Here is a 25554-nt window from a genome sequence, read left to right as displayed (position 1 = left end):
GCCGCCAAATTATTCTAAATTATCTGGTGTTATCTATAACGTTGGTAGAAATGATAGAGAGACCTTGAACTTTAAAAGCGAGCGAGGACCCAGCCCACAAAACACAGCTCAAAATAAGTACTTCAAAAATTAAGACTTTTTAAGGTATTTACTCACTTGTCTGCCTGCCAAAGATCTCTATTTATTTAAAGAAATCTACATTCTTGCAAAAATTTAGACATAGCAGCAAAATTTCAAGTTTTTCTTCACATCTTTGGATAATTATATTGCGCAGTACGCATCGTTCATACATATAGTAAAAAGCCGGTATAATATTCAACCGCAAATTCTTATCTCTTATCCAATCAGGCAATGTAATGTGGTTTATGGTTAATATTTATATTTTTTACATTTTTTATTAGTCTATTATTTAAAATTTATTCATATTATAAAAGATATTTTTATGTTAATTTTTATTTACAAAAAATATTACCTTATTTATTGTATAATTTTTTTTAAATATCAATTAAAAGCACATAAATGCACAGTGACCGGCGTTTAAAGTGCTTTTTAAAATCAGATAAGAGAGGTGATAACCAGCTGTGAAGGAGTCCAATTTCAACCTTTTTTTATCTAAAATTATTTTGTTCTAGAACAAAGTGTAAGTGCCATTTTCTGTTATTCAGCTCACCGACGGCACGCCGCTTTTTTGACTGTCGACCCTAGTACGTGCTAAAATGGCTGACAGACTGGACATAATTATTTTCGGAGCCACCGGGTACACCGGAAAAGTGGGCATCGAGGAAATCATCCCTCTCGCCAAGGAGAAGGGAGGACTCACTTGGGGAATCGCCGGACGTAACCAGAAGAAGTTACAGGATGCGCTCGATGACGTAGCAAAAAAGACAGGTTGGATCTCCCGAATTTTATAAATTAATAAAAAAAAAATAATAATTTGATGCAGCAATTTTTAATTTATTTCATATTTCAATACAGGCGTGTCCCTGAAGGATATACCGATTATCATCGCCAACATCGATGACGAGGAGTCGATGAGGAACATGACGAAACAGTGCAAAGTCCTGGTCAACTGTGTTGGCCCCTATCGGCATTGGGGTGAGCAAGCTGTGAAAGCATGCATTGACAGTGGCACAAACCACGTGGATGTTAGTGGAGAGCCACAGGTAGAATTATAATTAATTAATTAAAATGTAATTAATTTAACTCCATTAATTTATTTAGTACATGGAAAAAATGCAGCTTTTGTACAACAAGAAGGCTCAGGAAAAGGGAATTTATATAGTTAGTGCTTGCGGCTTTGATAGCATTCCTGCTGAAATTGGAAGTCAGTTCTTCTCAAAACAGTTTGAAGGTAAAACTTGAAAGAAATTTTTTTTTATCTGCATTTAGGAATTTTTATCTCATATTTATTTAAGATTAAAATTCAATATAATTGAAAACTATTCAAATTATAAGAAACTCTAGCAGTGATTTTTCGGCTCATTTCTATTTATTTATTTTTCATAAAATATTTTAGGTGAACCCAACGCAGTTGAAACTTATCTCACCTCTTCGAACAAAAACCGCTCAAAGGTTGGTGGGAAAAATTTATTTTAAGCAAATAAAGAAACAAACATTAACTTTAATTAGAGCGCTGGAATCCATTACGGTACTTGGGAGTCGGCAGTTTACGGCCTGGGTCACGCTAATGAGCTGCGACCTCTGCGGCAACAACTTTTCCCCCACCGCCTTCCCACAATGAGCCCCAGGCTGCAGTCCCGTGGCGTGGTTTTCCGCAACCCCGTCGGCAGGGGTTGGTGCCTGCCCTTCCTTGGCTCGGACTTGTCTGTGATGCGCCGCTCGCAGTACCATTTCCACGAGAAGAAGGGTCTGCGACCTCTGCAGATCCAGTGCTACTTCACCCTGCCCAATCTGATTGCGGTCATGGGTGTCATGTTCATTGCCTCCATCTTCTTTGTGCTGGCCAAGTTCAGCTTGGGAAGGAAGCTTCTGCTTGCCGTAAGAATTTTATATAAAAAAGAAATTAATTTTAAACCTGAATTTTCATTGTAATTTTGTAGTATCCGAAGCTCTTCAGCTGCGGTTTTGTGAGCCACGAAGGACCAACGGAGGAAAGCAGGAAGAGCACCAAGTTCAGCATCACCTTTGTGGGCGAAGGCTGGACAGAGAAGAACAATGTCGATGGCAACCAGCATTCCAGCCCTCCGGACACTCGAGTTGTAACAAAGGTTCGGAAATAAATTTCATATAAAAACAAGATTTTAAATTTTATTTATATATACAGGTGACTGGATTTGATCCCGGCTATGGCTTCACCACCAGATGTCTCCTTCTGTGCGCCATCACCATCATGAAGGAAGCTGATAAAATGCCTGCTACGTAGGTTAATTAAAAGTTTTGGAACTTTTGAATTAAAATGCTTTATTTTTTGCAGTGGTGGAGTTTATCCTCCTGGCGCCGCTTTCGCTGAAACCTCCCTGATGTCTGAACTTCAATCTCACGGCTTGGCCATGGAGGTCGTCGAGAAGAAGAATATTAAGTGAGATGGTAAAACTGTCCAGCATTCGATCCTCTTTTACATTCTTTCGTAGTTGTCTTTGTGTTAGGAACATAAAAATGAAACAAGCGCATTTGCCTTTTGAGTATTCTACATCTTTTATTTAAAAATTTTTTCTTCACATTGTCGTTGTTATCTTTGGCATACAAATTCTGAGTTATTTTTATTCACAAATTTTGGAATATAGGAAAAACTGTAGCAGAAACAATAGACAGAGATTTATCTTGTGTAACATCTATGACTACTTCTCGGTGACATACACTCTTTTAAGCACAAACGCACACTATGGTTCCAAGTCAACATTGATAAATAGAGATAGGTCTTTTTACGTTTGTTTATATTGAAGGTTTTATTTACAAATCGTCGGTTTTTAGCCACTATTTATGATATTATAAAGTTGTACATGCATCTCCGATTTTGGAGCGAAATGAGTTTTGAGGAGATGTCGATCAAATTGCTCAAGGTAACTCATGAAGGTTGAGAGAATAATTATTAAAATCACTATAGCTTCATATTATTGAGAAAAGAATGTAAGCGCATAACTGATAAAAAATAAATTGCCTAAAGGAAATGAAGAAAATTGAACTCTTAAAGTTTGTGTTGAGAGTATAATTATCAAGACGTCATTTTTGTACACTTTGTCCAAAATGCAAAAATTTGACACAACACGCTGAAAAGCCAAAACAAAATTTTGGAATTGACCAAAAGGAGTGAGATTCTGACGATCAGTGCTTGTACTTAAGTTATAATAATTAAAATGGCACATCAAGAAATTTTCAACTCAGCCCACTATATGCAGTGTGTGTGTAAAACATATTGGCAGCTAAAGGCTTTAATTAAAAATACATCACTTGAAACTAAAAAGAAATCTAACAAGATTTGAATGTGATGTTCCGTTTTGTACTTGTGTCTAAATGGCGGTGTGCTACAAAAATATTCAACAGAAAAAAAACAAAAGAATTCTTTACATAAACTCTGGCAATGCTTTTAAAAATTATAAACATTGAAAAGTAGTCAACTTAAATAAGTTTTGGCGATATGTGTGGCATTTTGTTTGTAAACCGGTTCGCCTGTTTACAGTTAAATTATGTATTTACAAATTTGCTAGAGAAGGTTGAAGTCTTATCAGTACGTTTTCGCTGAGACCTTTTGCTGCTTCTTCTCAATCAAATATGCAAAGCTGGAGGCGGCGACGCGATCTGATGCGGCGAAGACGCTGACTTTGGCAACGGGTTGCTCCTTCAAAACAAAAAATCAATTGCAAAATTCCTATACTTAATTAAAAAAAAATCCAACTCACTTGTTGGGATAAAACTTTTCTCATTTCCGGTGATCCCAGCCTGCCGAATTGTAAAACCACGATGCGTCGGCATCTCTGCTTTTAACCCATGTACTTTCTAAACTGGCCGTGGAGTCCTAGAATTTTAAAAAATGAGTAAAATTTGGAGATCAATTTTTTCATATTAATCTTTACCGCATTGATCTGAGAAGCGTGGTGGCCCACCGCGGGTCCCAGGTACTCCATGTTGCTGTAGTACCCTCCGTAATTTTGGTGCGTTGAGTAACAGTTGGCGGCCGCGGCCGCCGCTGCTGCAGCGGCCACCACTGCTGCCCCACTGCCCACCGTCCCTGGCGTGGTGCTGCCGCTTGGGGTGCTTGCGCCTCCCTGGCCTGAGAAGGAATTTTTTCAAAATTTAGTGATCTTCATTTAAATTTGAATTTTTTTAAATTTAATTGTAAATTTGCAATAAAATTATAACTGTAGATTTGATTCAACATTTGTTAACGGCTTTAAATGAATTTTTGAAAACTTAATTGAAATTAATTAATAAATAATAGCCTTAACCTAATAAATCTGAAAATAAAAATTATTTCTACTTTTATTGAATGTTAATTAGAAGCAAAATACAGCATTTAATTTGAATCATGACTGATGTTTTGAATTAAAATAATATCAATTAATGGAATTTTACAAAAACACAAAATCTTTGGAAATAAAATCAATTATATTAATTATTTTATACAATATTGATTAAATTTTAATTTCACTTTTCCTCTTCATGATTTAAAAAAAAAAATTGTGAATAAAATATTTTTCTAAATAATTTCATTTTTCAAGTCACTAAAAGAATTTTTTTAATCAAATGTTTTGATTACCTGAGAGCACTCCATATCCCAATTCAGCGGCCGCTGGACTCCAGATGGCCGCTCCACTAGCGTAAGAGGCCGACGAAGAAGAGGAACTGGAGCCTCCGGTGGCGAGCAGGGCACCCGACACAGGTCCCGAGTTGCCCGAGGGCGGCGTCATCGGCGGCGGCTTCAGGTACGGCGAGTCTCTCGAGACGATCGGTGGCGGCGGCGTCGAGGCGCCGATGGTCGCGTTCGAGGTGGAGGTCGCGGCGATTTGGGTCGAGTTGGGCGGCAGGGCGCTCGCCGATTTCGTGGTGCTCGACTTGCTCTTCGACGAGCGCGAGCTCGACTTTTCCGAATTGCTCGTGTGCTGCTGCTGGTGTTGCTTCTGCTGTTGCCGGCATTTGGCCCGTCGGTTTTTGAACCACACCTGGAAAAAAAATCAAGTTTCAAAATTAGTTTTACAAGAATATAAAGTAGAAACAATACAGATCAAATGGGATTAAAATTAGGGGTGTTTTTTTTCATTTCCTTATTATTTGTTATATTAACTTTTTAATCCTTCATCTTTTTGCTTTGCCGTTTTGCCCTAGTTAACAAGTTATCTTTTTATTAAATTTGTTGACCAAGAATTTTAATTTGATTTGTTAAAATCATTTAAGATTTCGGTTTCTTTGCAATTTTTGGTGCTTATCTTACATTAATTACGACTTTCAACACACGTTTTCATAAAAATTCTCAATTTAACTTAAATTATAACTTTGGATAATGTAATGAATTACTGTTATAAAGGAGTTTTAATAAATTATTATTTAAAGAAAAAAGTTAAATCTATACCAATTAAAAAATCTTAAAAAACGTTTAATTTTTTTTAAAAATTATTAAATATTATAAAAAAAATGTAAATTATAAAATAAAATACAGTTATATTTTTTAATTAAAAAATGAACCAAATTTTTACATTTAAAAGAAATAATGTAAAATTTTTACATAATACAAATTTATAACATTTATTTTTCATTTGCAAGTATGTATTTTATTTAATTTTATCCATTGGCTTTAAAAAGTGGTTGATGTTGAGAAAATTACAGTGGCCAGCACGATTTTCCTGCTAGTACCGGAAAAAACAACGGTATACGTATATAAAAAAGAAAAACGGCGAGAGAGAAACAAACAAATAATAAAAGAAAATGTGCTCGTGCATGATGGAGGAATGTGTAGGGCTGCTTTGCTCTCCGCTGGGAGCTTCCAAGGGCTTCGCGAGCACCATACATTGCAATGTGCGTTTTCATATTTCTTCCGCTCACTCCAGCAGCACCGAGGGTGCCCCTTTTTGTATGTAACTCTCTGCAAAATGCGCGAGGGCCGTATGCAGAATTTTCGCGTCGTCGGGAAAAACGTTCGATTTTCCGTCCGTCTCTCTCGCTCGGCGGTAATTTGAGACGCCGGCCGGTTATTCGGTGTGACAGAATTCGAATACGTAAAAATGTTGTATGCACAATGCGTGGACGGACGACGGTCCACGCCGCGCGATAATTATATGTACGGCTTCGGCACGGCATGTGATTTTTTCGACTTCTCCCATCAAGTTACACTCGCTCGCACACGCCGCGCGATATTGTTTTTCTTTCTCTCCCGCGACTTGTATTAGTTTTCTTTCTCTGTTTGTGTTACACTTACACGTGCAGAGGTAAATTTGTCAAACCACGAACTTTGAAATTTATTTATTTGAAAAAATGAAAAGTATACAAAGCAGAAAAACTTCAAAATTTACCATTTATACAAAAAATTTGATAAAAATGATTTTTAATTTCTAAATTATTATAAATTTTAATGAACTTCTTTTGTGTGAATGGAACTAAAATTTAGAGCAAGCCAAAATCTGTGGTAGCTTCAAAATTTTTAAATTTTAGTATGCCAAAGCGGGAATTATAATGGGTCATTTTTTTCTAAAATTTTTATTTGAAATTTAAAATGCGTTTTATTTTAGAAACCGTGAATTTTGCAAAAAGCTTGTTGCTAAGAACATGCATCAGGAAAACAAGTCGTAGACAGGAAGAAAATTTAATTACATTGGTAGATAATTGGCAGCCAGCTCTAGAAACAACTTTCTAAAACTCGTAAGCCATATAGGCTCAATTTGAAAGCAAACGTTAAATCGAAGATTAAATTAATTAATATTTGAGTCAAAAAAGGTATTTTTTTCTAGTTGATTGCATTTTTCTTTAACCAGTTATTAATGTTCAACCTGCGATTGTCTGACTTGTTTGGAGAAAAATAAAATGAATGTAATTGAAAAATGAATTGAAAATTTAGAAAAATAGATTTAAAAATATTTTGCATACCGTTCGTGTAGCTGGCAAGGAAAATTTGAATGAAATTTGGATTAAGAACAGTTATTTTAAAGAGAAACAAAAGTTTTTGGCCCCCTTTCATCTCTTATTAGTTTGTTTTCTAATAATTATTTTAATTTGAAATAATTATTTTATATTTTTATTGCTTGCTTTGAGTCAATGTTAAATAAATTTTGCTGTTTTTCAGGCAGAGTAAAACACGCCGAGAATGTGCATCTGGCGGGGCGTAAAAAATTTTCCGAGGGCAACTGCGGCACGATTTTGTGACAGGGGCCCGTTTTCGTTTGGCTGTTTGTGCGTCGCCGCTTTGGCCCACTCGGCCATTGTGCGCGTGTGTTTTATGACGGAAACGGCCGCCGACTGCAGCTTCTATGCAGTCGAATGCATAATTTATGCACGGGCACGTCGCACAAGTTTAAAAGAGCCAGCTAGGGATGGATGGATGGATGAGGCAGCAATAATGTTTTGCCGCAGCGGGCGGCGAAGGAAAAATTGAACCGCGCCAGTGACTTTTGTCAAACATCGGAATTACACGTTTAATCTGAATGCAAACTGGAAGGAAGGGAAATATACAAACAGCAAAGGTGCAGGACGCCACGCTGTCTCGGTGGATGAATGGCCGGCAGCAAAAGCAAATAATGAAACTGGCTCGTAAAGTGAAAAGGATGCTGCCTCGTAATGGAATCGTTCAATATCGGCGCTGCTTGTTTGCTCAGCGAGCGAATATTTCGTGGATTTGTTTGGCGAATTGTCAACGGCGTTAAATTTGTTTTCTCACATCCGCTCTTTTCAACACCATTGAATTGCGTGTAGTGACAATATCTGTAAAAACTCTCCAATTGCAAAAGTCATTTTGATTTTTTAATTCACTCTTAATTCAAGAATTGATATTGGATCGTTGCAAATTTTAAATTTTGTAAATTCTGAAACTAAGTAGATTAAAAATAGAATTTTAGGACTTTTCTGTATAATTTTGGAATATTTTTTAAAGTCCTGGATTTATATTTCTAATATTTCCATTTCAATTCATAATCTTGTAATGTTACTGTTTAGCAAATAGATATAGAAATTAAAACCAAAATAATTGTCTTTATTTGGACTTATGTTGCCAGTCAAACCAATGATGAATTTAATGTGGCATTATTTAGCAAATTAAATCAAATCGATTTATTTTGTTATAAATTTATTCTATTTCTATTAAATCTATTTCAAAGAAATATAACTCTAATTAAAATAAATGTATCTGCAAATTATCTGCAAGATTAATAACTTAAACAAGAAAGAAAAAGATTGCTCTTATTAGAACTTTTGTTGTCAGGCAAGAACCAACCAAAAATATATAATTATAACAAATTGAATTTAAAAATTAATTTTACATGAAATATTCATAATAACTTTGTTAAATTATAAAAACAAAACAAATTTAAAAATACATTTATATTATTAAATTTAAAAAAACAATAAATACAATTTAAAAATAAAAATTTATTTACATTTTTTTTATTGTATATATTTTCTTCTTCTTCAGATCTTTATTTAAATTTTTGAAGATAATTTTATATAAAATCTGGATCGCTCAGTAATCGTTGATACCAAGGAGAATTTATTTCATTCCCACACACATATCATACTTGGGAATGATCGTTCATACAAAAGCAGCTATTTATTCTTGATTTATACCGTGTCACGCAAAATTGAGTCCGATTTCCTTTCCCCGCCGACGGAACGGGAATAAAACACCCCCTCGCTATAAATGAAAAAAAAGGAAGAGCCGCGCTTTTTCCCAAACACTGATACATATTCCACGTAGGGCAAGCTGCAGGATATGATATTGTGCGTTCATAGAAAAGAATTGATTGGTGCACACGGAAAAAGAGCCCGCGTGCGGCAACAAAACATAAAATTTACCTACAGAGTGGAATAGTTTTTTATTGTGTCGGGCGCACAAAAGAAATTCCATCCCGGCAACACACCTTCGGGCACAACACCTAGCTCGTCGATTCTTATATAAAAATGTTTCACCCCAGTTATATACGAAAACGTTTTGTGTATAAAAATATGATTGAAATATTTTTTAATCAAACTGACAGAGTCTGTCTCGAAGGCAAAACGAGAAAAAGAGCGGAGAGGTTTTTTAAAAAAAATATATTTTGTGAAAAGAGAGTCGGCAGTCAATGAGATGTAGCGAATCGTGAAATGATCTTGTTTGTCGGAAACTCAATTGCGGAGATAAAAAGGGAGGAGTGCTCTTTTTTTCGGGAAATTAAATTTAAAATTCGCCCTTTGATGTCAGCGCAAAATTTTCGCGCCCGATTTGTGTTTTAATGGGCCATTTTTTCCGCGGCAAAGGTTTTGTTTGAAGTGAACAATCTGGCTGAGCAATCTAATCAAACTAATTGACGCGCGCTGTGCATTGTCTGCCGCTTATTAGCGATTGTTTTGTGCCCCGGCGAGCGACGCCACCCTCGCCGCACCCCCGCCCCGCCGCTCTCTCGTTCGTCCTATCAAATTACCACCTATAGTGAACGTTGCTGTGCACTTGCGATAATCACCGCACGCGCTTTGACACACAAAAGTTTAATCTCCCTCTGCGCGCAAAGCCCTCAGGAAAAATTCCGACCATTTCGTAATTAATTCATCACTGTTAAATTCATGTACAGTTGCTTCTTTTGCTTTTGTTATAAAAAATGCTTGTTTGGTAAGTAATACTGAATTGTCTAGATTTCCATTTCATATAGAAGATTAAAATATAAATATTGTAATCAAACTAATTTAAATGTCCTTTTGTCAGGCGTTTTTTGGAGTACAATGAAAATTAATTGGCTTGTGTATTTTTGATTGCTTGAATTGTAATTAATTAAAAGCTCGATGCTTTTATTTATTAATTGGCAAATAAATTGCGTGATTTTTTTTTATTTCTCTATTTGTGATAGATATTTGCACACAGTGAAAGGGATTGTTTCTGGAGAGCTGGTAAATCTGGTGTATTTATTTAAAACTTTGTTTGTAACTAGTGCTTTATTTTTTAAATAAAGAATTTATCAATAAATTCACTCAGAAAATGATAATTTGATGAAACTAATGTTTAATTTCTGTGACTTTTAAATATTTTACATATTCATTTTGATATAATTCAACTCGTTCTTTCTTATATGAATTAATTATTATAGTTGCCATAAACTTTACTTTTTAGTGGCTCTTACTTAGTTGATATAACTAAATAGTTTAATGGCCTTTAGTTGGATTTAATATTATTGAGGTTTAAGGGTGGTAAAAATGGGTAAAAATGAGATTCTGTCTTACCTGCACCCTAGATTCAGGAAGGCTGATTTTCAGAGCGACCTCTTCTCTCATGAAGATGTCAGGGTATCGAGTTTTGGCGAACAGGGCTTCCAGCACGTCGAGTTGCGCCCTGGTGAAGGTCGTGCGCTCCCTCCTCTGCTTTCGGGGGTTGCCAGGGCCCCACACTTCTGCGCAGAACAGATAATTGCCTTTCAGATCGAGTTCTTTGTGGACTTTTTTCATCTCAGACTGAAGGAAGTTCTTAAAAAGAGTTCGACACTGACCTGCGCCAGGGTAGCCCATGGAGGCGTGCAAAGGGTCGTGGTGCATCGAGGTCATGTTGAGGCTGGCCAGGCCGTTGACGGCGTACCCTGACGACTTGAGGTAGCTGGCCATCCCTGAGGTGGCGCTCGTGGTCCCCCCGCACGCGCTGCTGAACGTTGGGAAAGCCAAGTCTGCCTCTGGGTTGCACCTGGAATAAGGCCTGTAAGTGGGTGCTGGAATTTAATATATTATGCGACTAACTTTTTTATTTATTAAATTGAATAAGATTTATGTTATTTTTAACCTTAAAAAGTTTATTAAATAAATTAAATTTAAAATTAATTGACAAATTTTGTGAAAAGATCAACAAACAAACATGTTCCCTGGATACAAGAAAGCATTGCTATTTTTTTTTTACCAAAAATTAGGAACTTTTACTGCGGTTGTTGAAAAAAATTGATTTGTCAGATGTTCCACCTTGTTTTTTATTATGTTGTACATATAAAATAAAAACACAAAAATTACCGGAATGTACAAAATTTTGGTGAGCACTTTCTATTTTTTTCTTTCTTATATTTGAAAATTTTTGAAAATATCATTTTAGCTCTGCATTGAAATGGTTGTTTCCATCAAAAGCAAAAACAAATTTTTCTTAATTTCGTAAATCTCATCTAGACTAGTAAAACAAATTTTTGACAAATTTGTGACTTCATAAGTCAATAAAGATCAATAATAATAATAGTGTTTTGAGGATTTCGGTCAAGTTATAACTTTGCGAAATCAACATTATTTTTATCTCTCAACAATTTTGATAAGCCCTAAAAATCTAATTGAATGAAAACTCACTCTTTTATTATTAAAATGCTCCATTATTTCAATGATTTTTGTAGTTATAAATTTTTATTTCATCGAGAGATTTTTATTGCAAAACGCCGGTGGCCCTTTTGCCACATTTTGCGCCGTTTCCATAGCGATTTGACAGTTTGGAAACGCCGCTCAATCATTCACCAATATCGAGCGAACTCGTCGGAAAATAAAACGCTCTATTCTCCGGTTGATATTACATTGTCAGCGGCGGTGGTGCGGCGGCAGAGAGCAATATCATCATTTCTGTTGCGTGGGAGGGGCGCCAAATCCTCTCTTTTTCTGCGCTATACCCCTGCTGGTATAAAGCATTGTGCAAAAATGTCACAGAAATCGATACCGCCGCCGGAGAGCCACAATATAATAACGCTTTCAATTTTCCGGTGGCGAAATCTCTTCCGAGAAATATTTATGTGAAAGCGATTCATTTTTGAAAAGTTTTGAGGGGGAAAAGGGGGTCGTGCACCTTTGAGAGGAGAGATCGGTGCAATTAGCCTTGCAAGGTCGACGTGCACCTGCACTTTGTCAGGGCGCGATCGCGTTTTTCGCCTTTTCTCACGTTTCACCACCCACTTGGCCGCCGGTCGGTCGTTCGGGGGCTGCCGTGCTCCCCGCTGCCGCCGCTGCATGTGCGTGGATCAATAAACAAAGTTTCCAGCAGATTCCCAGCAGCAGCAGCAGTGGCGGCCCGGCTCCGTTCCTTGCGCTTCCTTTCTTCGTCTCTCCTTCTCATGTTGGCCGCAGATTTATGGACGCGTTCGGCACCAAAGGAGTGCCAACAAAGAAGAATCGCCCGCCGGCCCATATCAAAGGAAATAGATATATAAATTGGGCAAAGTATATGTGCCATGCCACCTGATTCCGTTCACAATGATGTGTAAAGCACAATGAGAGACGGAATTTATGACGGAAAACATACAAACAGACACAATTTCGTGCGCACCCGCGATGAATGAACAAGAAAATATGCGGGCGTTGAAATTTTCATTTCTCAACAGCTGGGTTTCTTCCAAGAACATAATTATGTTCCATTCATTCATGTTTCTATCTAACAGGATTAAAATTTTTATTAACCTTCTCTATATGAGGTAAAAAATAAAAATTGTTTTATTTTTGAAACTTAAACTTGGTTTATTTTATAAAAAACTGCTTTCTGATGAAAAAAAGTTGAATTTATCATGTTATTCTGAAATAAGAAGCAGACTTGGGAAAAAATTACAATTGCAGAGAAATTTATGTGTAAGTTTTATTGTTTTCTGTGTATTTGTAAAGAGAACAGGAAAAAAAGTTGATTAAAAATCATCTACGTTTAAATTTTAGTCAACAAATATATATTATAATATTTCTTTTTAATTTGTAAAACTCCCTAATTATTAGAGAAATTTCAACAAATGGGATAGCTATAAAGGTGTACGCAGCTGGAGCTCAGAAAAATTTATATTTGTCAAATGAGAGCTTTCTTAATTCAGAAAAATCTTGCTGAATTATCTCATTTTTTCCCTTTTAATTTTATAGCATTTAAAATGTTAGCGATACAAAGACTACAAAAATTGAAGTAGAAAATTGCATTCCAATTTTAGAAACAATTTTTACTTCAAACGCGTGAGATTCTTAATAAAAATGAGTTCAAAATTTAATAAGAGCAATCTTCAATCTCCAAACAGCCAAACCAATATCAGCAGTGTTATGCACCCCCCTCTATACTGGGGTCCCCGTTTTTGGTAAGTCAATTTCGGGGCTACCTGCTGCGATTTTGAGTGTGTATGCTTTTCGATTCCTTGCATCTCTCAATGTTTGCAGTGCAGAAATGGGCGTGCGGGAAAGTTAAACGTTCCCCGCGGAGCGAACGCAGTGTAAATATTTGCGACGGCCGCAGCAGCACTCGTGTGGCTCGATGGTGATTAGAGCAGCCCTTATCAACAAGTGCACAGTCATTGTTTGCAGTCTCCATCTTGCGATTGCGGCTGCAACCCCTGCCTGCTCGGGCGCACACGCAGGAGCACCCTTGAAACACAATGAATCGCACAGCGCGCGGCTTAAATTTTTCCTCTCTGCCGCCACCGCTTTTTGCATGAATGGGCAATCAAAAGCTACGGTTTCTCATCACGGCAGTAAAAAAAGAGAAGAAAAAAGTGCTCCACTTTTCGAGGCAGTCGCCTGAGAACATTTCAACATGAGGTGTCCTTAGCAAGCCAACTGTCCGGAGCTGCTGCTTTTTTGTCGAAAAGAAAAAAGCAGAAAATTTTGATCAAAATTGAATTGTGCAGAAGCATTATAGAAGAAGAAGATTGAAAAAAGCAATCGAATTGCTCTTTTCATAAGGATTTTCCAACAAAATATTTTTGTAATTATTTATATTTAATTTGAATTGTTTATATAAACAAGATAAAGACTTAAATAAGTAAATAAAATAAAAATACATTCAATAAGTTAAATTTTCAGCCTGCGCAATGGAGTGGTTAGGCAATTTCTTTTCAGCACTGTCGTGCAGTTTGCATAACTTGGTCATATTGTTTTATTTTGTCTTAAGGCTATTTTTCATTATACACCTTGGACGAACGGGAAATCAATAATTTGCAATTTCAGCATATAAGGTCGTTTTCTGGAGCACTGGTGTTTTGTTTCTCATTTTCATATTTCCGTAAAATATCTCTTTTCAAATTAAAGCTGAAACTGCTGAAATATGCTCTTAAAAAGCATTTTTATTGTGCATTTTTGTTTTTATATTAATTTATTTTAACAACGGGATTGATTTTAATTAAGTAAAAAGGATAAAAATTATAAAAAATTTAAAGTTTTTTTTGGGCAAGTTCAAGAGGTATTTTCCTTTTTTGTAAATTCCAAGAAATTCTGTTAACATCAAAACATTTTCCATTTAAAAGCCAGACATTGAGTGTTTTGAATATACCAATTTCCTTACTGTGCTAAAACAATTTTCTTTTTTGAATAAAAAGATATCAATTCAAAATAATTGCTCGCATTTTTTCCATTCATAATTCCCGAGCAGTTTCTCATTCAATATGTATATTTAGGCAAAACCATAGAGACCGATTGCCATTCAATTGTTCAATATTTCCTCCTCAACAGGAAGCAGCGAGACAAAACAATTTGCGTCCCAATTAGAGCGAAAACTCGTGTTGCTCATCAAACACTCGAAGTGCCCTTATCTGCACAACTATATATCAGTGGAGAGAGCGAAATAGAAATCACAAATCACTGCTCCCTCTCTCAATAAACCCCTTGCGTGCGGTGGCATCGAATTTTCCCCGCTGCGAGCGAGAATCGGCGGCGGCTGCTGAAGGAGCTCCTCAAAGCACCGAATAAGCGATCCACTTTAATCGCGGCGCGCATCTAGTTTCATATCAAACACGTGCCGTTCGAATCAGAAGTGCGAGGGCATCCGATTGCTAATGAGCTGACAATTTGTGAACCACCCTTACTTGCAGCTCATCCCCGAATAATTGCGTCTCTCGATTGTGCTTTTCGATAACAAACGCCATTGCAAACAAACAATGAAAGGCCCGGTTTGGAAAATTAGATTTTATCTCGACTTGTGCAGGTCTTTGAGAATTATATACCGTGGATGACGCCGGTCCTATTATATTGTGTGACGATTGGTATATATTAAAAGGCTATTTAGCGGCGCATTTCTCACGGGGATCGTTCTCCAGATCAGAACGTGTGATCTTTTGATAACAAGTGATGTCATTCAGAAATTGATTAAAGTGGTTAAATATTTTATTAAAAATGGGAAGCATCGTCGTTTTTAATTAAAATAAAATCTCAATATTGAACTTGAAATTTTTAATGTTTATATAATCTTGCTTTGAAAACTATATAATTTCATATAAATATTTAATTGTATTGTATTAATAGTTGTTTAGAGTAAAAAAAAAAAATGTAGTGAAAGTGATTAACTTACCCGCTGGCAAGGCTGTTTGGCCACATGAGATGGACCCACAGGGTTTCTTATCTGCAACAGAAAAAGTTCAATATAGAATTAATGTTTATTAAGTTTTGAATCAGTTATATCTTTAAAGCATACTTAAACTAACAAGAACATTAAAAAACTTTTTAATTATTTTTGTAGTAGAAGTTCACATCGAGGGTTGATTCATGGTGATTTGAATTTAAATTCGGCTTTTCCTCGATGGGTTTTTTGTGAGTTTTTTATTGTTTAAGAAAAACAATAATTATCCTGCTCTACATGTTTCGGCTGCGGGCTGCAGCCATAATTCATGAGCTTTCTTCAGCGGTGGTCGAGAGCAGGATATTGTTTTTCTTAAATTCAAAAAAACCCATCGAGGAAAAGCCGAATTTAAATTCAAATCACCATGAACTTAATTATTGTTTGGTGCGTTTTCGTGATTGATTTCTGGATAGTTGATTTAATTGAAATCGCTATTTTTCAAAATTATCAATTTAAGGATATGGAGTTAAATTTTAATTGTGTTAATGTTATTATTAAAACTAAAATAAGAAAAAATAAATTCTAAAATGAAGAATTTTGTGTTGAATTTACATAAAAAAATTAAAATTATGTTGTTTGTAATTTTTTTTTTAAATTTTTATTAAAAACAAATGTTTAGTTGTATTTGATATTTTTTTTAAAGAATTTTAAATAATAATTCTTTATTATTTTATTATTTTTTTTTTTTGCTTAAAAATATATTATTTACAAAGTAGTTCAATTACATTATTATCATTGGATGTCAAAACAGTGTTTCTGTGAATGCTTACACAGGCTTATGTTGATAAAATTATTATTTTAATTACAAAAAAAAAAGAAAGAAAAAATACAACTTCGCCTTTTATAAAACTTCATACAAAATATACCCTAGCCAATATAAAAAATTTTGCTAAACCTTCCAAAAACGGTAAAATTAAAAAATTATTATTTTGAATCCTCTGTTCACTGTCGGCCTTTGAAATTTTTTTGAAAGAATTTTTATTTTTAAATTTATAGAAGCCGTAGAGAAACGTTGGATAATGAAATGTTGTGAAATTTTTTGTAAGTCTTTTTGAGATGAAGAGAGGAAACCCTGCTCGTCTGCAAGCAGGCAACTCTCTTTTCGCAGCGACCAATCGCAAATCGAGCAGCGCACCCCAATGTGTATCGCGAGGGAGCAGGGATGTTGCAAAACCATTTCTCTTCTCTCTCCGCTCGTCGGTCTCCATCAGTGCACCGCGATAACAACGTATATTCGTATATGTGCCAACAAATACGCATGGAGCGCTGCGCTATATCAATTCCGCACTGGTGAGCGCTCGAGATGGCGGAATGAGTAGCTTTCGATGTGCAGACACAGACCGACGTGCTGCGCCAGATGGTGCCTTTTCCCAGCAGCCCATTCACAAAACGCGTTGCACCGCCGAGCAGAAGAGTTTCTCAAATTCTTTCAAATCAAGTGCGAACGCCAGACACTTGTTTATAGCGAGACGCACGCGGGCTCTTTTATCGCCAAAGTGCATCTCGACGCTCGCTTCGGTTCACTCTTTCGAGCCTGATTACTCCATTTATACATTTTTCACTGTCGGCAGGAGTTAAAAGGAGAAAAATGTTTAAAGGATAACAACAAATTGTATCGGAAAATGTCATTTTTAAGCCAGATTTAATATTAAAATTTGTTGGTTTTATCCTCAAATCGGCCAATTTCATTTAATTCATTTAAAAGTTAAAAGTATCAACCACTTTTGCTAAATTTCTCTCTATATGAAAATTTTATTCAATTAAAATAAATATAATTTCACAAAATATGTGTTTTTGTAGAAAACCAACTAATTTCCACTAAATTCTTATACCGAAATTTTGGGGAAGAAACAAAATACTCTTTTTTTATAATTTATGATAAGTTTTTCTTTAAAATAAAAAAAAGACACTTACAATGAACATATAAATTGTTACATAAATTATGCGGATCATTTAATGGGAAAAAAATTGTGAAAAATAAAATATATTCCATGCGTATAACTAAAAAAAAATAATATATGTTTTGCAAATCGTTGTAAATTATGCATATTAATGTTCTGTGTGCAAAATCTAATCTTTTTAATAATATTTACCTTAACCCTTATAATCCCAAAATAAATTTGCTATTGAGCCCATATCCATTTTCAATACATTGACGTAGAGGGTCAGAATATAAAGAAAATAATGGAATCAGCTTTTGTGTTAGAATTTGCATAGGAATAAGTATTAGAAGCCCCGCAAAGTGCAATCTTTTTATGCCGCAGAGCCAGCAGAAGCCCAAAACTGAAAGTGTTTGTCGTTAGAAATCCTGTATTATATACCGCGGACAATTAACCCTGAAAGGAGAAGAAAACAAAGTCGGATTTATTTTCATTTAGTCAGCATATCATTAAATAATATTAATATATTATTATTATCGATATTTTAATCTAATTCATACAAATTCAAGGCTAGTTTGTGAAGATGAATGAGTTTCTCAATTAAATATAATGATCAATATAAGCATGCAATTAAATAAATATAACTCATAAAAAAAAAAAATAAATTCATAATTTAGTTAAGAAATTAATTTTTTAAACTAAATAAAAATAGTTAAAATTAAAATTGTTTAAAAATTTGTAAATTTTGTTCAACGTATTTTTAATAATAAAAATAAAATTTTACGGTTGGCATTTTAATATTTTTAATACTTTGCTATATATTAAAAGTTTGGATTGATAGGAGCTGCAAGCTCTGGTGGAAAATGGAAAAGCACTCCCTCTCTCGTTTATATATCGTCCGGCCAGGCAGATAATGAATTACTTTAAAATTCCGCGTCCCGAGGGGCGGCGGCTGGGCGGGAGTGCAGAAAAAAGGTTTTGCCAGCGTTTTCTGCTGCCATGGCTCTGCGGTGGAAAATTCATCATCCTTTTCGCCACACAATCATCCTCCCCAAGAGACTTATCAATGGAGCCAATGCATGGTAATTGAAAACCGACGCACGGTCCCCCCGCCGGAACAAGCCCCTGCCTATGCAACATCAACAGTATTTCGTAACAACAGTAAGTCAGCCAGGCAGAAAAATACATCAAAACATATCCCCAGGAGAATATATACCAGTCTGCCATCGGAGAGAGAGAGAGAAGCGCCCGGAAAACTAAAACCGGTGCGGCGAAAGCCAACGAACGGGCCAAATAGAAAAGCTATGTACTGCAGCACGCCCTCTGCTATAATATATAAAGTACATACAAGCGAATGTATTTTTGCTGTTCGCATTGGAAAAGTGTGGTGCTCGGAAATGGAACACGGGGAATAAAACGTCCGCACCAATCCGAAGTCAAAAAGCAGAGGAAATAAGGCTTGAAAATTAGAATTTAGTTATGTTTTTTTGAGTTTTTAAGGTTTAAATTCAAAATTAATTTATTTTAAGTTCGAAAATTCCTGTTTTTCATTAGAAAATTAGAAAAGTTTATAAATTAATTAAAATTACAAACAATATTTTTCGTTTATTAGGATAATTTGTTTGACATTTTAAGGTTGGATCTTGAACAAGCTTGGAAATTTTGCAATTAAATATGAAGTATTTTTCCCTCAGGGCTCATTGCCAGGTTTGAGAAATTCAATTAAATAAAGAACTTTCAAGATAATGTTGAAACCGATTAAGTGCCAGCCGATGTGTTGAATTCAAGTTAAATTTTGTTTTTCTGCCCAATCATTGTGTTTTTTCTGGTTTTTCAAGTGTTCAACTAATTTTTTGTAATCAATTGAAAATGTAAGTTTCTCTCTCCAAGCTAATGGTTATTGTAAAACTTTCTTGATATGTCGAAGAATGGGGTATAGTTACCCTACTGAGACATCAATAAACACCTCTTTTGCAACTAAATAAAAAACCCAATTTTGTAGAAAAAAAACTGATTTATCAAATCTATTCAATTGTGTATATCTATTAATTTCAACAAATTTTTCTTCTCTTCTTCATGGGTTAGGATTTACTTTGTATATTGCCATATGTACGCATAAATTACTGATAACAAAATACTTATAATCATGATCTAATCTTAAATTGTATGACTTCAAAGTTCATGTAGCAATAAAACTTTTGTTATGGATGATAAATTTTTAATTTTTTACCGTATCAAATTGCTGATTTCTTTTAAATGTATAAGCATTCAATTAATATTATAAATTGTATTTATTATAATAAATTGTTGTAAATAGTACAAAACGGAAGAGCATTGAATACAATTACATAATAATATAAAATTCGTGAACTAACAACGGGGTATTGGGTCTCAAAAATAGAGAAGGCAAAAAAGTAATTAGAAAGTGGTGTTTTCATAATTTTCCACAAAGTATGAATATATTTTGTTAAAAGTCATTGAGTATAAAATATAACATTTGAAAGCAATTTATAAGAAATGTTTGCCGAAGTATAAGGGCTAAAATAACATTTTATTTTTAAATAAATTTATTTATTAATTTAATTATGAGTTATAAACAACATTAATAGGATGTAATTAAAATGAAATACATTCAAAAATTATAATAAAATTTATTAGTAAGCAGTGATAAGCAGCTTATAAATTTGGGTTATAATTTTCGATTCTCTTTGCTCTCTTTAATTATTCTCCAAATGACAAATTAATATACCAGCAAATGAGCAGAAAATTACTCTCTCTGGGAGGGTTGCAGCTCATCAACCAACTATTCACTTAATACTCATCTCAACACGAGCATGTTTATCAGACATGTGTGTGTGTGTTCCTGTGTGGTATTGGACGCGCCCCCGAGTATCATTTATTTCATCACATGCAAGGAAGCGCCAAGCTCTTAAAAAGTTATTAGCGGCGCGTATCGAATTTCGGCAGACGTATATATGTGTACGGGGGTGATTAGGGGTCGAAATCACAATAAACCACCCCCTCTCCGTTGCAATGCACAGATTGCGACGTTTTATTATTCATTCATTTGGCGGCGGCGGCGGCCGGAGAGAAAATTGATTATTTCTTTTTGAACAAACGCGGCCGGCTCGGGAGATGCGCGCGGCTCCTATTTCGCTTCCCCCTGCTTTGCTGAAAACGATTTCAGAGGTTTCCTCCTCAAGAGCAGCAAAAAGAGAGAGAATATAATTAACACGACGCGAGAGAGCGGCACAGGCTTTTACCGAAAAGGAAAGGGAGTTTCTCATTTAAATGAGCAGAGTCCCTCGTCGGGAATTAAAAGTACCCAACAACGACGCTGCGCATCAAATGATTTACTCTCATTTTCCTGCCGTTAATGAAAAAAGGGATGGAAAATTTTCCTTATGCCTAAAATTTTTATATTAAAACCGGAAAATTTGTAAAGAAGAAAAATATCAAAGGGAAAATACTCAATTTTTGCATATTGAAATATAAATAATTTAATAAGAATTCATCAGGTAAAAATTTTGCCTGTGGTGTTTATTTATGAGAATTCTTTCTTTATCTTTAGTGACACTTGCAGAAAAATTGCAAAAAGATATAAAAATAATTTAGGTTAGCATTGAAAACTGAATGTAGAAATTAGCAGAACGTTTTAATTGAGAATGTTTTTCAATATTCTTTGTTTCTGACTCGCTGACGGACTAAAATTTACTAAAATTTCATAAATAATTTGAAATTAATTCTCTATTTATTTGTAAAACTAAAATTAAAGGATAATTTCACTTTAAATTTAAATTAAACATTCAATTAGGAAAATATTTTTTTTCAATTTATATACCTTTTGCAAGACACCTTTACATTAAGCAAAACTTAAAATTCTTTAGAAATATCGTGTTTCTTTTTAATTTCTTATTTTTGTTCAAGATGAAAAAATTTGTCAACTTTAGCTATTTCATTTTTTTAATAAACAAATTTCTTAAATTCATTTGAGGAGAAAAGTCCCTTTGTACCGCTTCATGCCTAATGAGGCGAAGAATTTATTTTAAATCACATTATTAATTGTCACGTGGGTGGACCTTTCACTTTCTAAGTAGAGATTTTTCTCGCACGAGCAAAACACCAAAGTTTTATTTGTGTAGCTGTGCTGGAGCGCTTTGGTGAAAACCACTGTTCTAAGGCGCTTAAAAATTTTTAGGTGTAAACAATATTCTTTAAGCACCGTGGCAGCTCCATCATATTCTCTTCTTTTGCATGCATAAAAATGTGCAAAAGTATTTGTCCTTCTTACAGAGCATTAGCCGTATTAAAAATTGTAAAGTCCTTTTAAAGTGTAATCTTTCCCAAGTCGCTCGTGTTGGGCGGCGCGGCAACTTTTAACGACAAAAAAGAATGAGACATTGAGATCATGCTGAGAATAATACGTCGTGCACCACTTTCTCTCTGATAATGAAAACTTGAACAGAGCCAAGAAGAGAGAATTTTATTTAACATCCTCACCAAATTCCAGAAAATGAAATAAAATATATTCATTTCATTTCACAACCAGTTGATTTTCGTAATTTTTTAGTTTGCTTTACATTTTGCAGACAATTGAGTCTTTCTAAACCGAAATAATTTGAAATTAAAATTTGTTTTTTTTATTTAGGTTTGATTCCGGTAAAATTGATTTAAATTTTATTCAAGGATTTGAATTTTGAATATCGTTACTATTAATATGTTTAAAACAAATTTTTGTATTTTATTTCTAACACGGAATAATTTTATTTCTTACAACTCTTGCCATCGGTAATTAAATAAAATATCCTTAATTGTACTTAAATTTGTAACAATGAATCCCTTTTAAATGACTTAATTAAAAAAAAATGTGCCTTTATTTTTTATAAGATTTTAATTTTTTTTTCGCCAGTAAAATATCAAGGAAGAAAATAATCTAAAACGTATTCCATAGGGCAGAGGAAATTTAATATAACTTGTTTTAAAATAAATTCTTCGAATATACTAAATTCTCCCTTTTCAAATACAAAACCAGCAACTCGTATTTCTCTTAGGACAAAGTCGTGTTCATTTCAAAAGAGCAACGGAGCAGAAATTATTCAAAATATTGCGTTTGCTCAGTGGAGTTTGAGCAGAGCAAACATTATATACATGGCAGCGGCCGCGGGCATAAATTAAAAAGCGAGAGAGAGCATCATCTGCTGGTCCTCTCTGCACACAGAATGCAAAGCAGCAATTCGGAGCGAAAAGCTCTAATCTCGGCCCGCGGGGGTTTCGCGCTGAACAGCAAACACATTCTCACTTCCCGGTAAAAACAACAATTATTTCAGCGGCGGCGTTTTATTGATTATTGACATGCTAACACACACACACACGCCGTCGAAACACAACACACGCGCCACCGAGAGAGAGGAAAGAAGAGGGTGCTAAAAAGTGCTATCGTGTTACACACTGATTGCTGAGCAAATATGCGCTCTAGTCAAAAGCCTGGAGGGCCTTATTAATTTTATTGCATTTGTATATCGTGCACGGCCGATGGCCTTTCCGCTGCTCTCAAACGGCCGGGGTGAGAGTGCGGGAGGGTGCATAATGATTATCACCCTCTTCGCTGAGATTCACCACTTTTGATTCCGTTTGTCTTCGGAAGTGAGACAAAAGTAGGCAGTACGTGTGACGCGTCGGCCGTGCCGGTTGCATAGCTCGCCACAGAAATTCTCAATCGATTAGCTTTTTTTGGCTTTTATTGTTAGTATTAAATAATATTGCTATTTAAAAAAAAACATCATTAAAATTAAATAACACTTTAACTTCGAAATTTAATTGATGATTTATTAAAATTATTTTAATTGATTTTTGACAATTTTGTGATAAATATATTTTAATAGTAATTAATATTATAATTGAAATATTGCATTGTTAATATTGTGTTTTAAGAAGAAGGAAAATACAATTTTAAATTCAAAAACGCATTAATAATCTAGAGATGGCTATGTACTATAATAAAACATTTGTAACAAACAAAATTACTCGTCCGAGTCAGCTACCATTCCATATAATGATCAAAAATAATTCAAATAATGACCTTATTCTTTTATTAATTTATATGCCATCCTGATATACAAATTTGAAGGGAAATTTCCATTGTGCCAATGAAGAAAGGCACAATTATTTTGATAGCAATAAATGCAAATGCAGCTCTTACATAAACGCGAAAGCCGGCAGTACTATGGTTGCAACTTGCGACACTATAGCTGCAGACAGTATGACTAATTAGCAATCCAGAGCTGCAATGAAAATGAAATCATCACCGCGAGGACGGGGTCGCGTCAACACGCGCTGCAAAGAGCGGAATAATTAAATACAGAGAGCGAGTTGATTGCTGCAGCCGCCGGCGTGAAATTCCATATCGCGCTCGCATTTTTATGCAAAACGCAATTTATATAAATAACCAGAGCGAGAGAGCGTCACAGATTAAGTACACTATTTTTCACTCAAGCCAAAGCTTGAAAAATGGAAAATTACGGTCTTTCGCACGTCACTTTTTTGATACTAATGAAAAAATGATAACTTAAAAGTTTTTGAACGATGTATAGATTTTTTCTCTCTAAAATTTGAAATTTCGCAGAGATAAAATGAAAACTAGTTTACCGTCAGCTGCCGTTCGCAAAAAATCCGCCAGAAAACCTTTCGCATCGGCAGCCGTTAAATTTCCCAGCACGACCGGCCGATCTCGCAGCTGCACGCTCGATTCCAAGTCGCCGACTGGCGTGAGGTGAGCGCGCGCCTCCCGCTGACAAGGGCACCCCGAGTGCCGGCAAAAAACGTTTCCGGCGCCGCGACTTCAAGTGCGAATTTTTGCAACGACGGGGTTGCAAAATGGAATGCTGGAGGCGGAGTTTGCATCACAATTGTTGCAAAATATAGCAAGTGAACAATTTCCATTCTTTACACTTAAAATAGGCGAATTGTTGAATTTAAAATGAAAATTTAAAATACAACTTTTATCAATTCTAAGAAATTTGGAAGAGTGCGATGGACGCGATGGCTTGATTTTTTCTTAATCTTTGTAATGTCATCTTTTTAAATAATATAAAAAACGACAAAACTTAAAAAGATTTTTGAATTTAAATTGATTATTTTTCTGACAAAACAATTTAGAGCTCGATTTAATAATTTAAAATCCCCCCTTGATTAATTTATCTTCTTTTCTTTGATTTCAGAGATATTTTTTTGGCTTCCCTGTTTAACAAATGAAAAAAGCAAAATGAAATTTTACCCACCATTGCCAGTTGCGAAAGATCGGTGCACTTTTGGTCAAAAACTCGAACCGAAGCATCGACTTGCACCGTTTCGAACACTGCAGTTCACGATCGGATTGCATCGGCGAACGGAACAATGGAAAAACACTCGGCCGAACTGCATATTTTCCCTCTTTTTGGAGAAACAAGAAACACACTTTTGGGATTGCGGCTGCACGGAGCGCGCGAGAAGATGCGGCCGGGCCGCTGCACCGATGAGTTATGAGAGAGACACTGCACGGACTTTCATTGCCGAGCGTATGGATTGTGCAAAACTAGTTGGCTTACTCTTGGCATTGGAGCCTTTTGTAGTAATCGTCTTATGTGTCTAAACATTTAAAGCAGATAAAACACAATAAACTCACCTCCTAAGCTGATGATGGGCACAGCCGAGTTAGAAATCCCGAAAGCTCAGGGTTGCCGATGAATGCGAGCAAAAGCGAGTCAGCAAACCCCAGATAAAACAAGCCTTAAGCCTGTTACAGAGGAGCTTAGAGCGTCTCAATCCGTATTAAATAAGACAACGATTGATCCTTCCCCAATCCCCAACTTTTCAAACACACGGTGCACATAGAGAGGCCTGGCCCCCGCGATGCAGGGGGGTTCTGTACCACACTAATGGCCGAACCGGCGGCGCTGGATGCGCAAAAGTCACGTGCCCAGCGGCCCCGACCAATCGGCGCCGGCGAACGCCCGCCAACGGAACCTCCCCTCGGCCTATTGTGTCTCGCCGTTGCCGACCGTCGTCGTCGTCGCCCCGTGTGATGCTGCGGCCCGCCAAACATCCCGCACAGCGCCGCTGCCTCTCGCGGCCCAAAATGACGATCCATCCCCCGCCCGCCCGCCCGCACTCGGGGACCGTCTTCGCCCCGCGGGCCTTTAATTCCAATAAATACGAATTTTGGGTCAAATTCTTCCTCTAACACTTAACTTTATTCATTTAACACAAAAAATTGGA

General features: G+C 35.7%; 2 protein-coding genes across 10 annotated transcripts; one reads left to right on the top strand and one right to left on the bottom strand.

Moving 5' to 3' along the window:
• The first annotated feature begins 45 nt into the window (after positions 1 to 45).
• LOC132199313 (saccharopine dehydrogenase-like oxidoreductase) lies at positions 46 to 2645 on the top strand. Of its 2 annotated transcripts, none has more exons than XM_059623931.1 (9): positions 46 to 144; positions 666 to 888; positions 976 to 1163; positions 1222 to 1351; positions 1517 to 1572; positions 1630 to 1998; positions 2061 to 2228; positions 2285 to 2379; positions 2435 to 2645. In XM_059623931.1, the coding sequence occupies exons 2-9, from the start codon at positions 717 to 719 to the stop codon at positions 2541 to 2543; spliced, it is 1287 nt and encodes a 428-aa protein (XP_059479914.1). In that variant the 5' UTR covers positions 46 to 144; positions 666 to 716; the 3' UTR covers positions 2544 to 2645. The 2 variants fall into 2 exon arrangements, with proteins under 2 accessions (XP_059479914.1, XP_059479915.1); XM_059623932.1 differs by having other exon boundaries at positions 48 to 117.
• LOC132199314 (homeobox protein OTX2-A-like) lies at positions 2639 to 25218 on the bottom strand. 8 transcript variants are annotated; one of them, XM_059623934.1, is made up of 8 exons: positions 24962 to 25218; positions 15374 to 15424; positions 10608 to 10807; positions 10345 to 10511; positions 4715 to 5117; positions 4032 to 4228; positions 3858 to 3973; positions 2639 to 3796 (listed from the first exon to the last, which is right to left on the bottom strand). In XM_059623934.1, the coding sequence occupies exons 2-7, from the start codon at positions 15397 to 15399 to the stop codon at positions 3878 to 3880; spliced, it is 1089 nt and encodes a 362-aa protein (XP_059479917.1). In that variant the 5' UTR covers positions 15400 to 15424; positions 24962 to 25218; the 3' UTR covers positions 2639 to 3796; positions 3858 to 3877. The 8 variants fall into 8 exon arrangements, with proteins under 8 accessions (XP_059479917.1, XP_059479920.1, XP_059479921.1 ...); XM_059623937.1 differs by having other exon boundaries at positions 10345 to 10508; XM_059623938.1 differs by having other exon boundaries at positions 10608 to 10795.
• Between the last annotated feature and the right edge of the window lie 336 nt (positions 25219 to 25554).

This window comes from Neocloeon triangulifer, unplaced genomic scaffold (genome assembly GCF_031216515.1).
Source record: "Neocloeon triangulifer isolate White Clay Creek 2 clone unplaced genomic scaffold, ASM3121651v1 ptg000014l, whole genome shotgun sequence".
Taxonomy (NCBI): Eukaryota; Metazoa; Arthropoda; class Insecta; order Ephemeroptera; family Baetidae; genus Neocloeon; species Neocloeon triangulifer.
This window is presented reverse-complemented; position numbering and strand designations above follow the sequence as displayed.

Coding starts and splice junctions, on each gene's coding strand:
- LOC132199313 (XM_059623931.1), top strand. CDS start 717: ATGGCTGACAGACTGGACATAATTATTTTCGGAGCCACCGGGTACACC. Junction 889..975: donor TGACGTAGCAAAAAAGACAG/GTTGGATCTCCC, acceptor ATTTCAATACAG/GCGTGTCCCTGAAGGATATA. Junction 1,573..1,629: donor CGAACAAAAACCGCTCAAAG/GTTGGTGGGAAA, acceptor AACTTTAATTAG/AGCGCTGGAATCCATTACGG.
- LOC132199314 (XM_059623934.1), bottom strand. CDS start 15,399: ATGTGGCCAAACAGCCTTGCCAGCGG. Junction 10,512..10,607: donor CATGGGCTACCCTGGCGCAG/GTCAGTGTCGAA, acceptor TGTTCTGCGCAG/AAGTGTGGGGCCCTGGCAAC. Junction 3,974..4,031: donor ACGCTTCTCAGATCAATGCG/GTAAAGATTAAT, acceptor TTAAAATTCTAG/GACTCCACGGCCAGTTTAGA.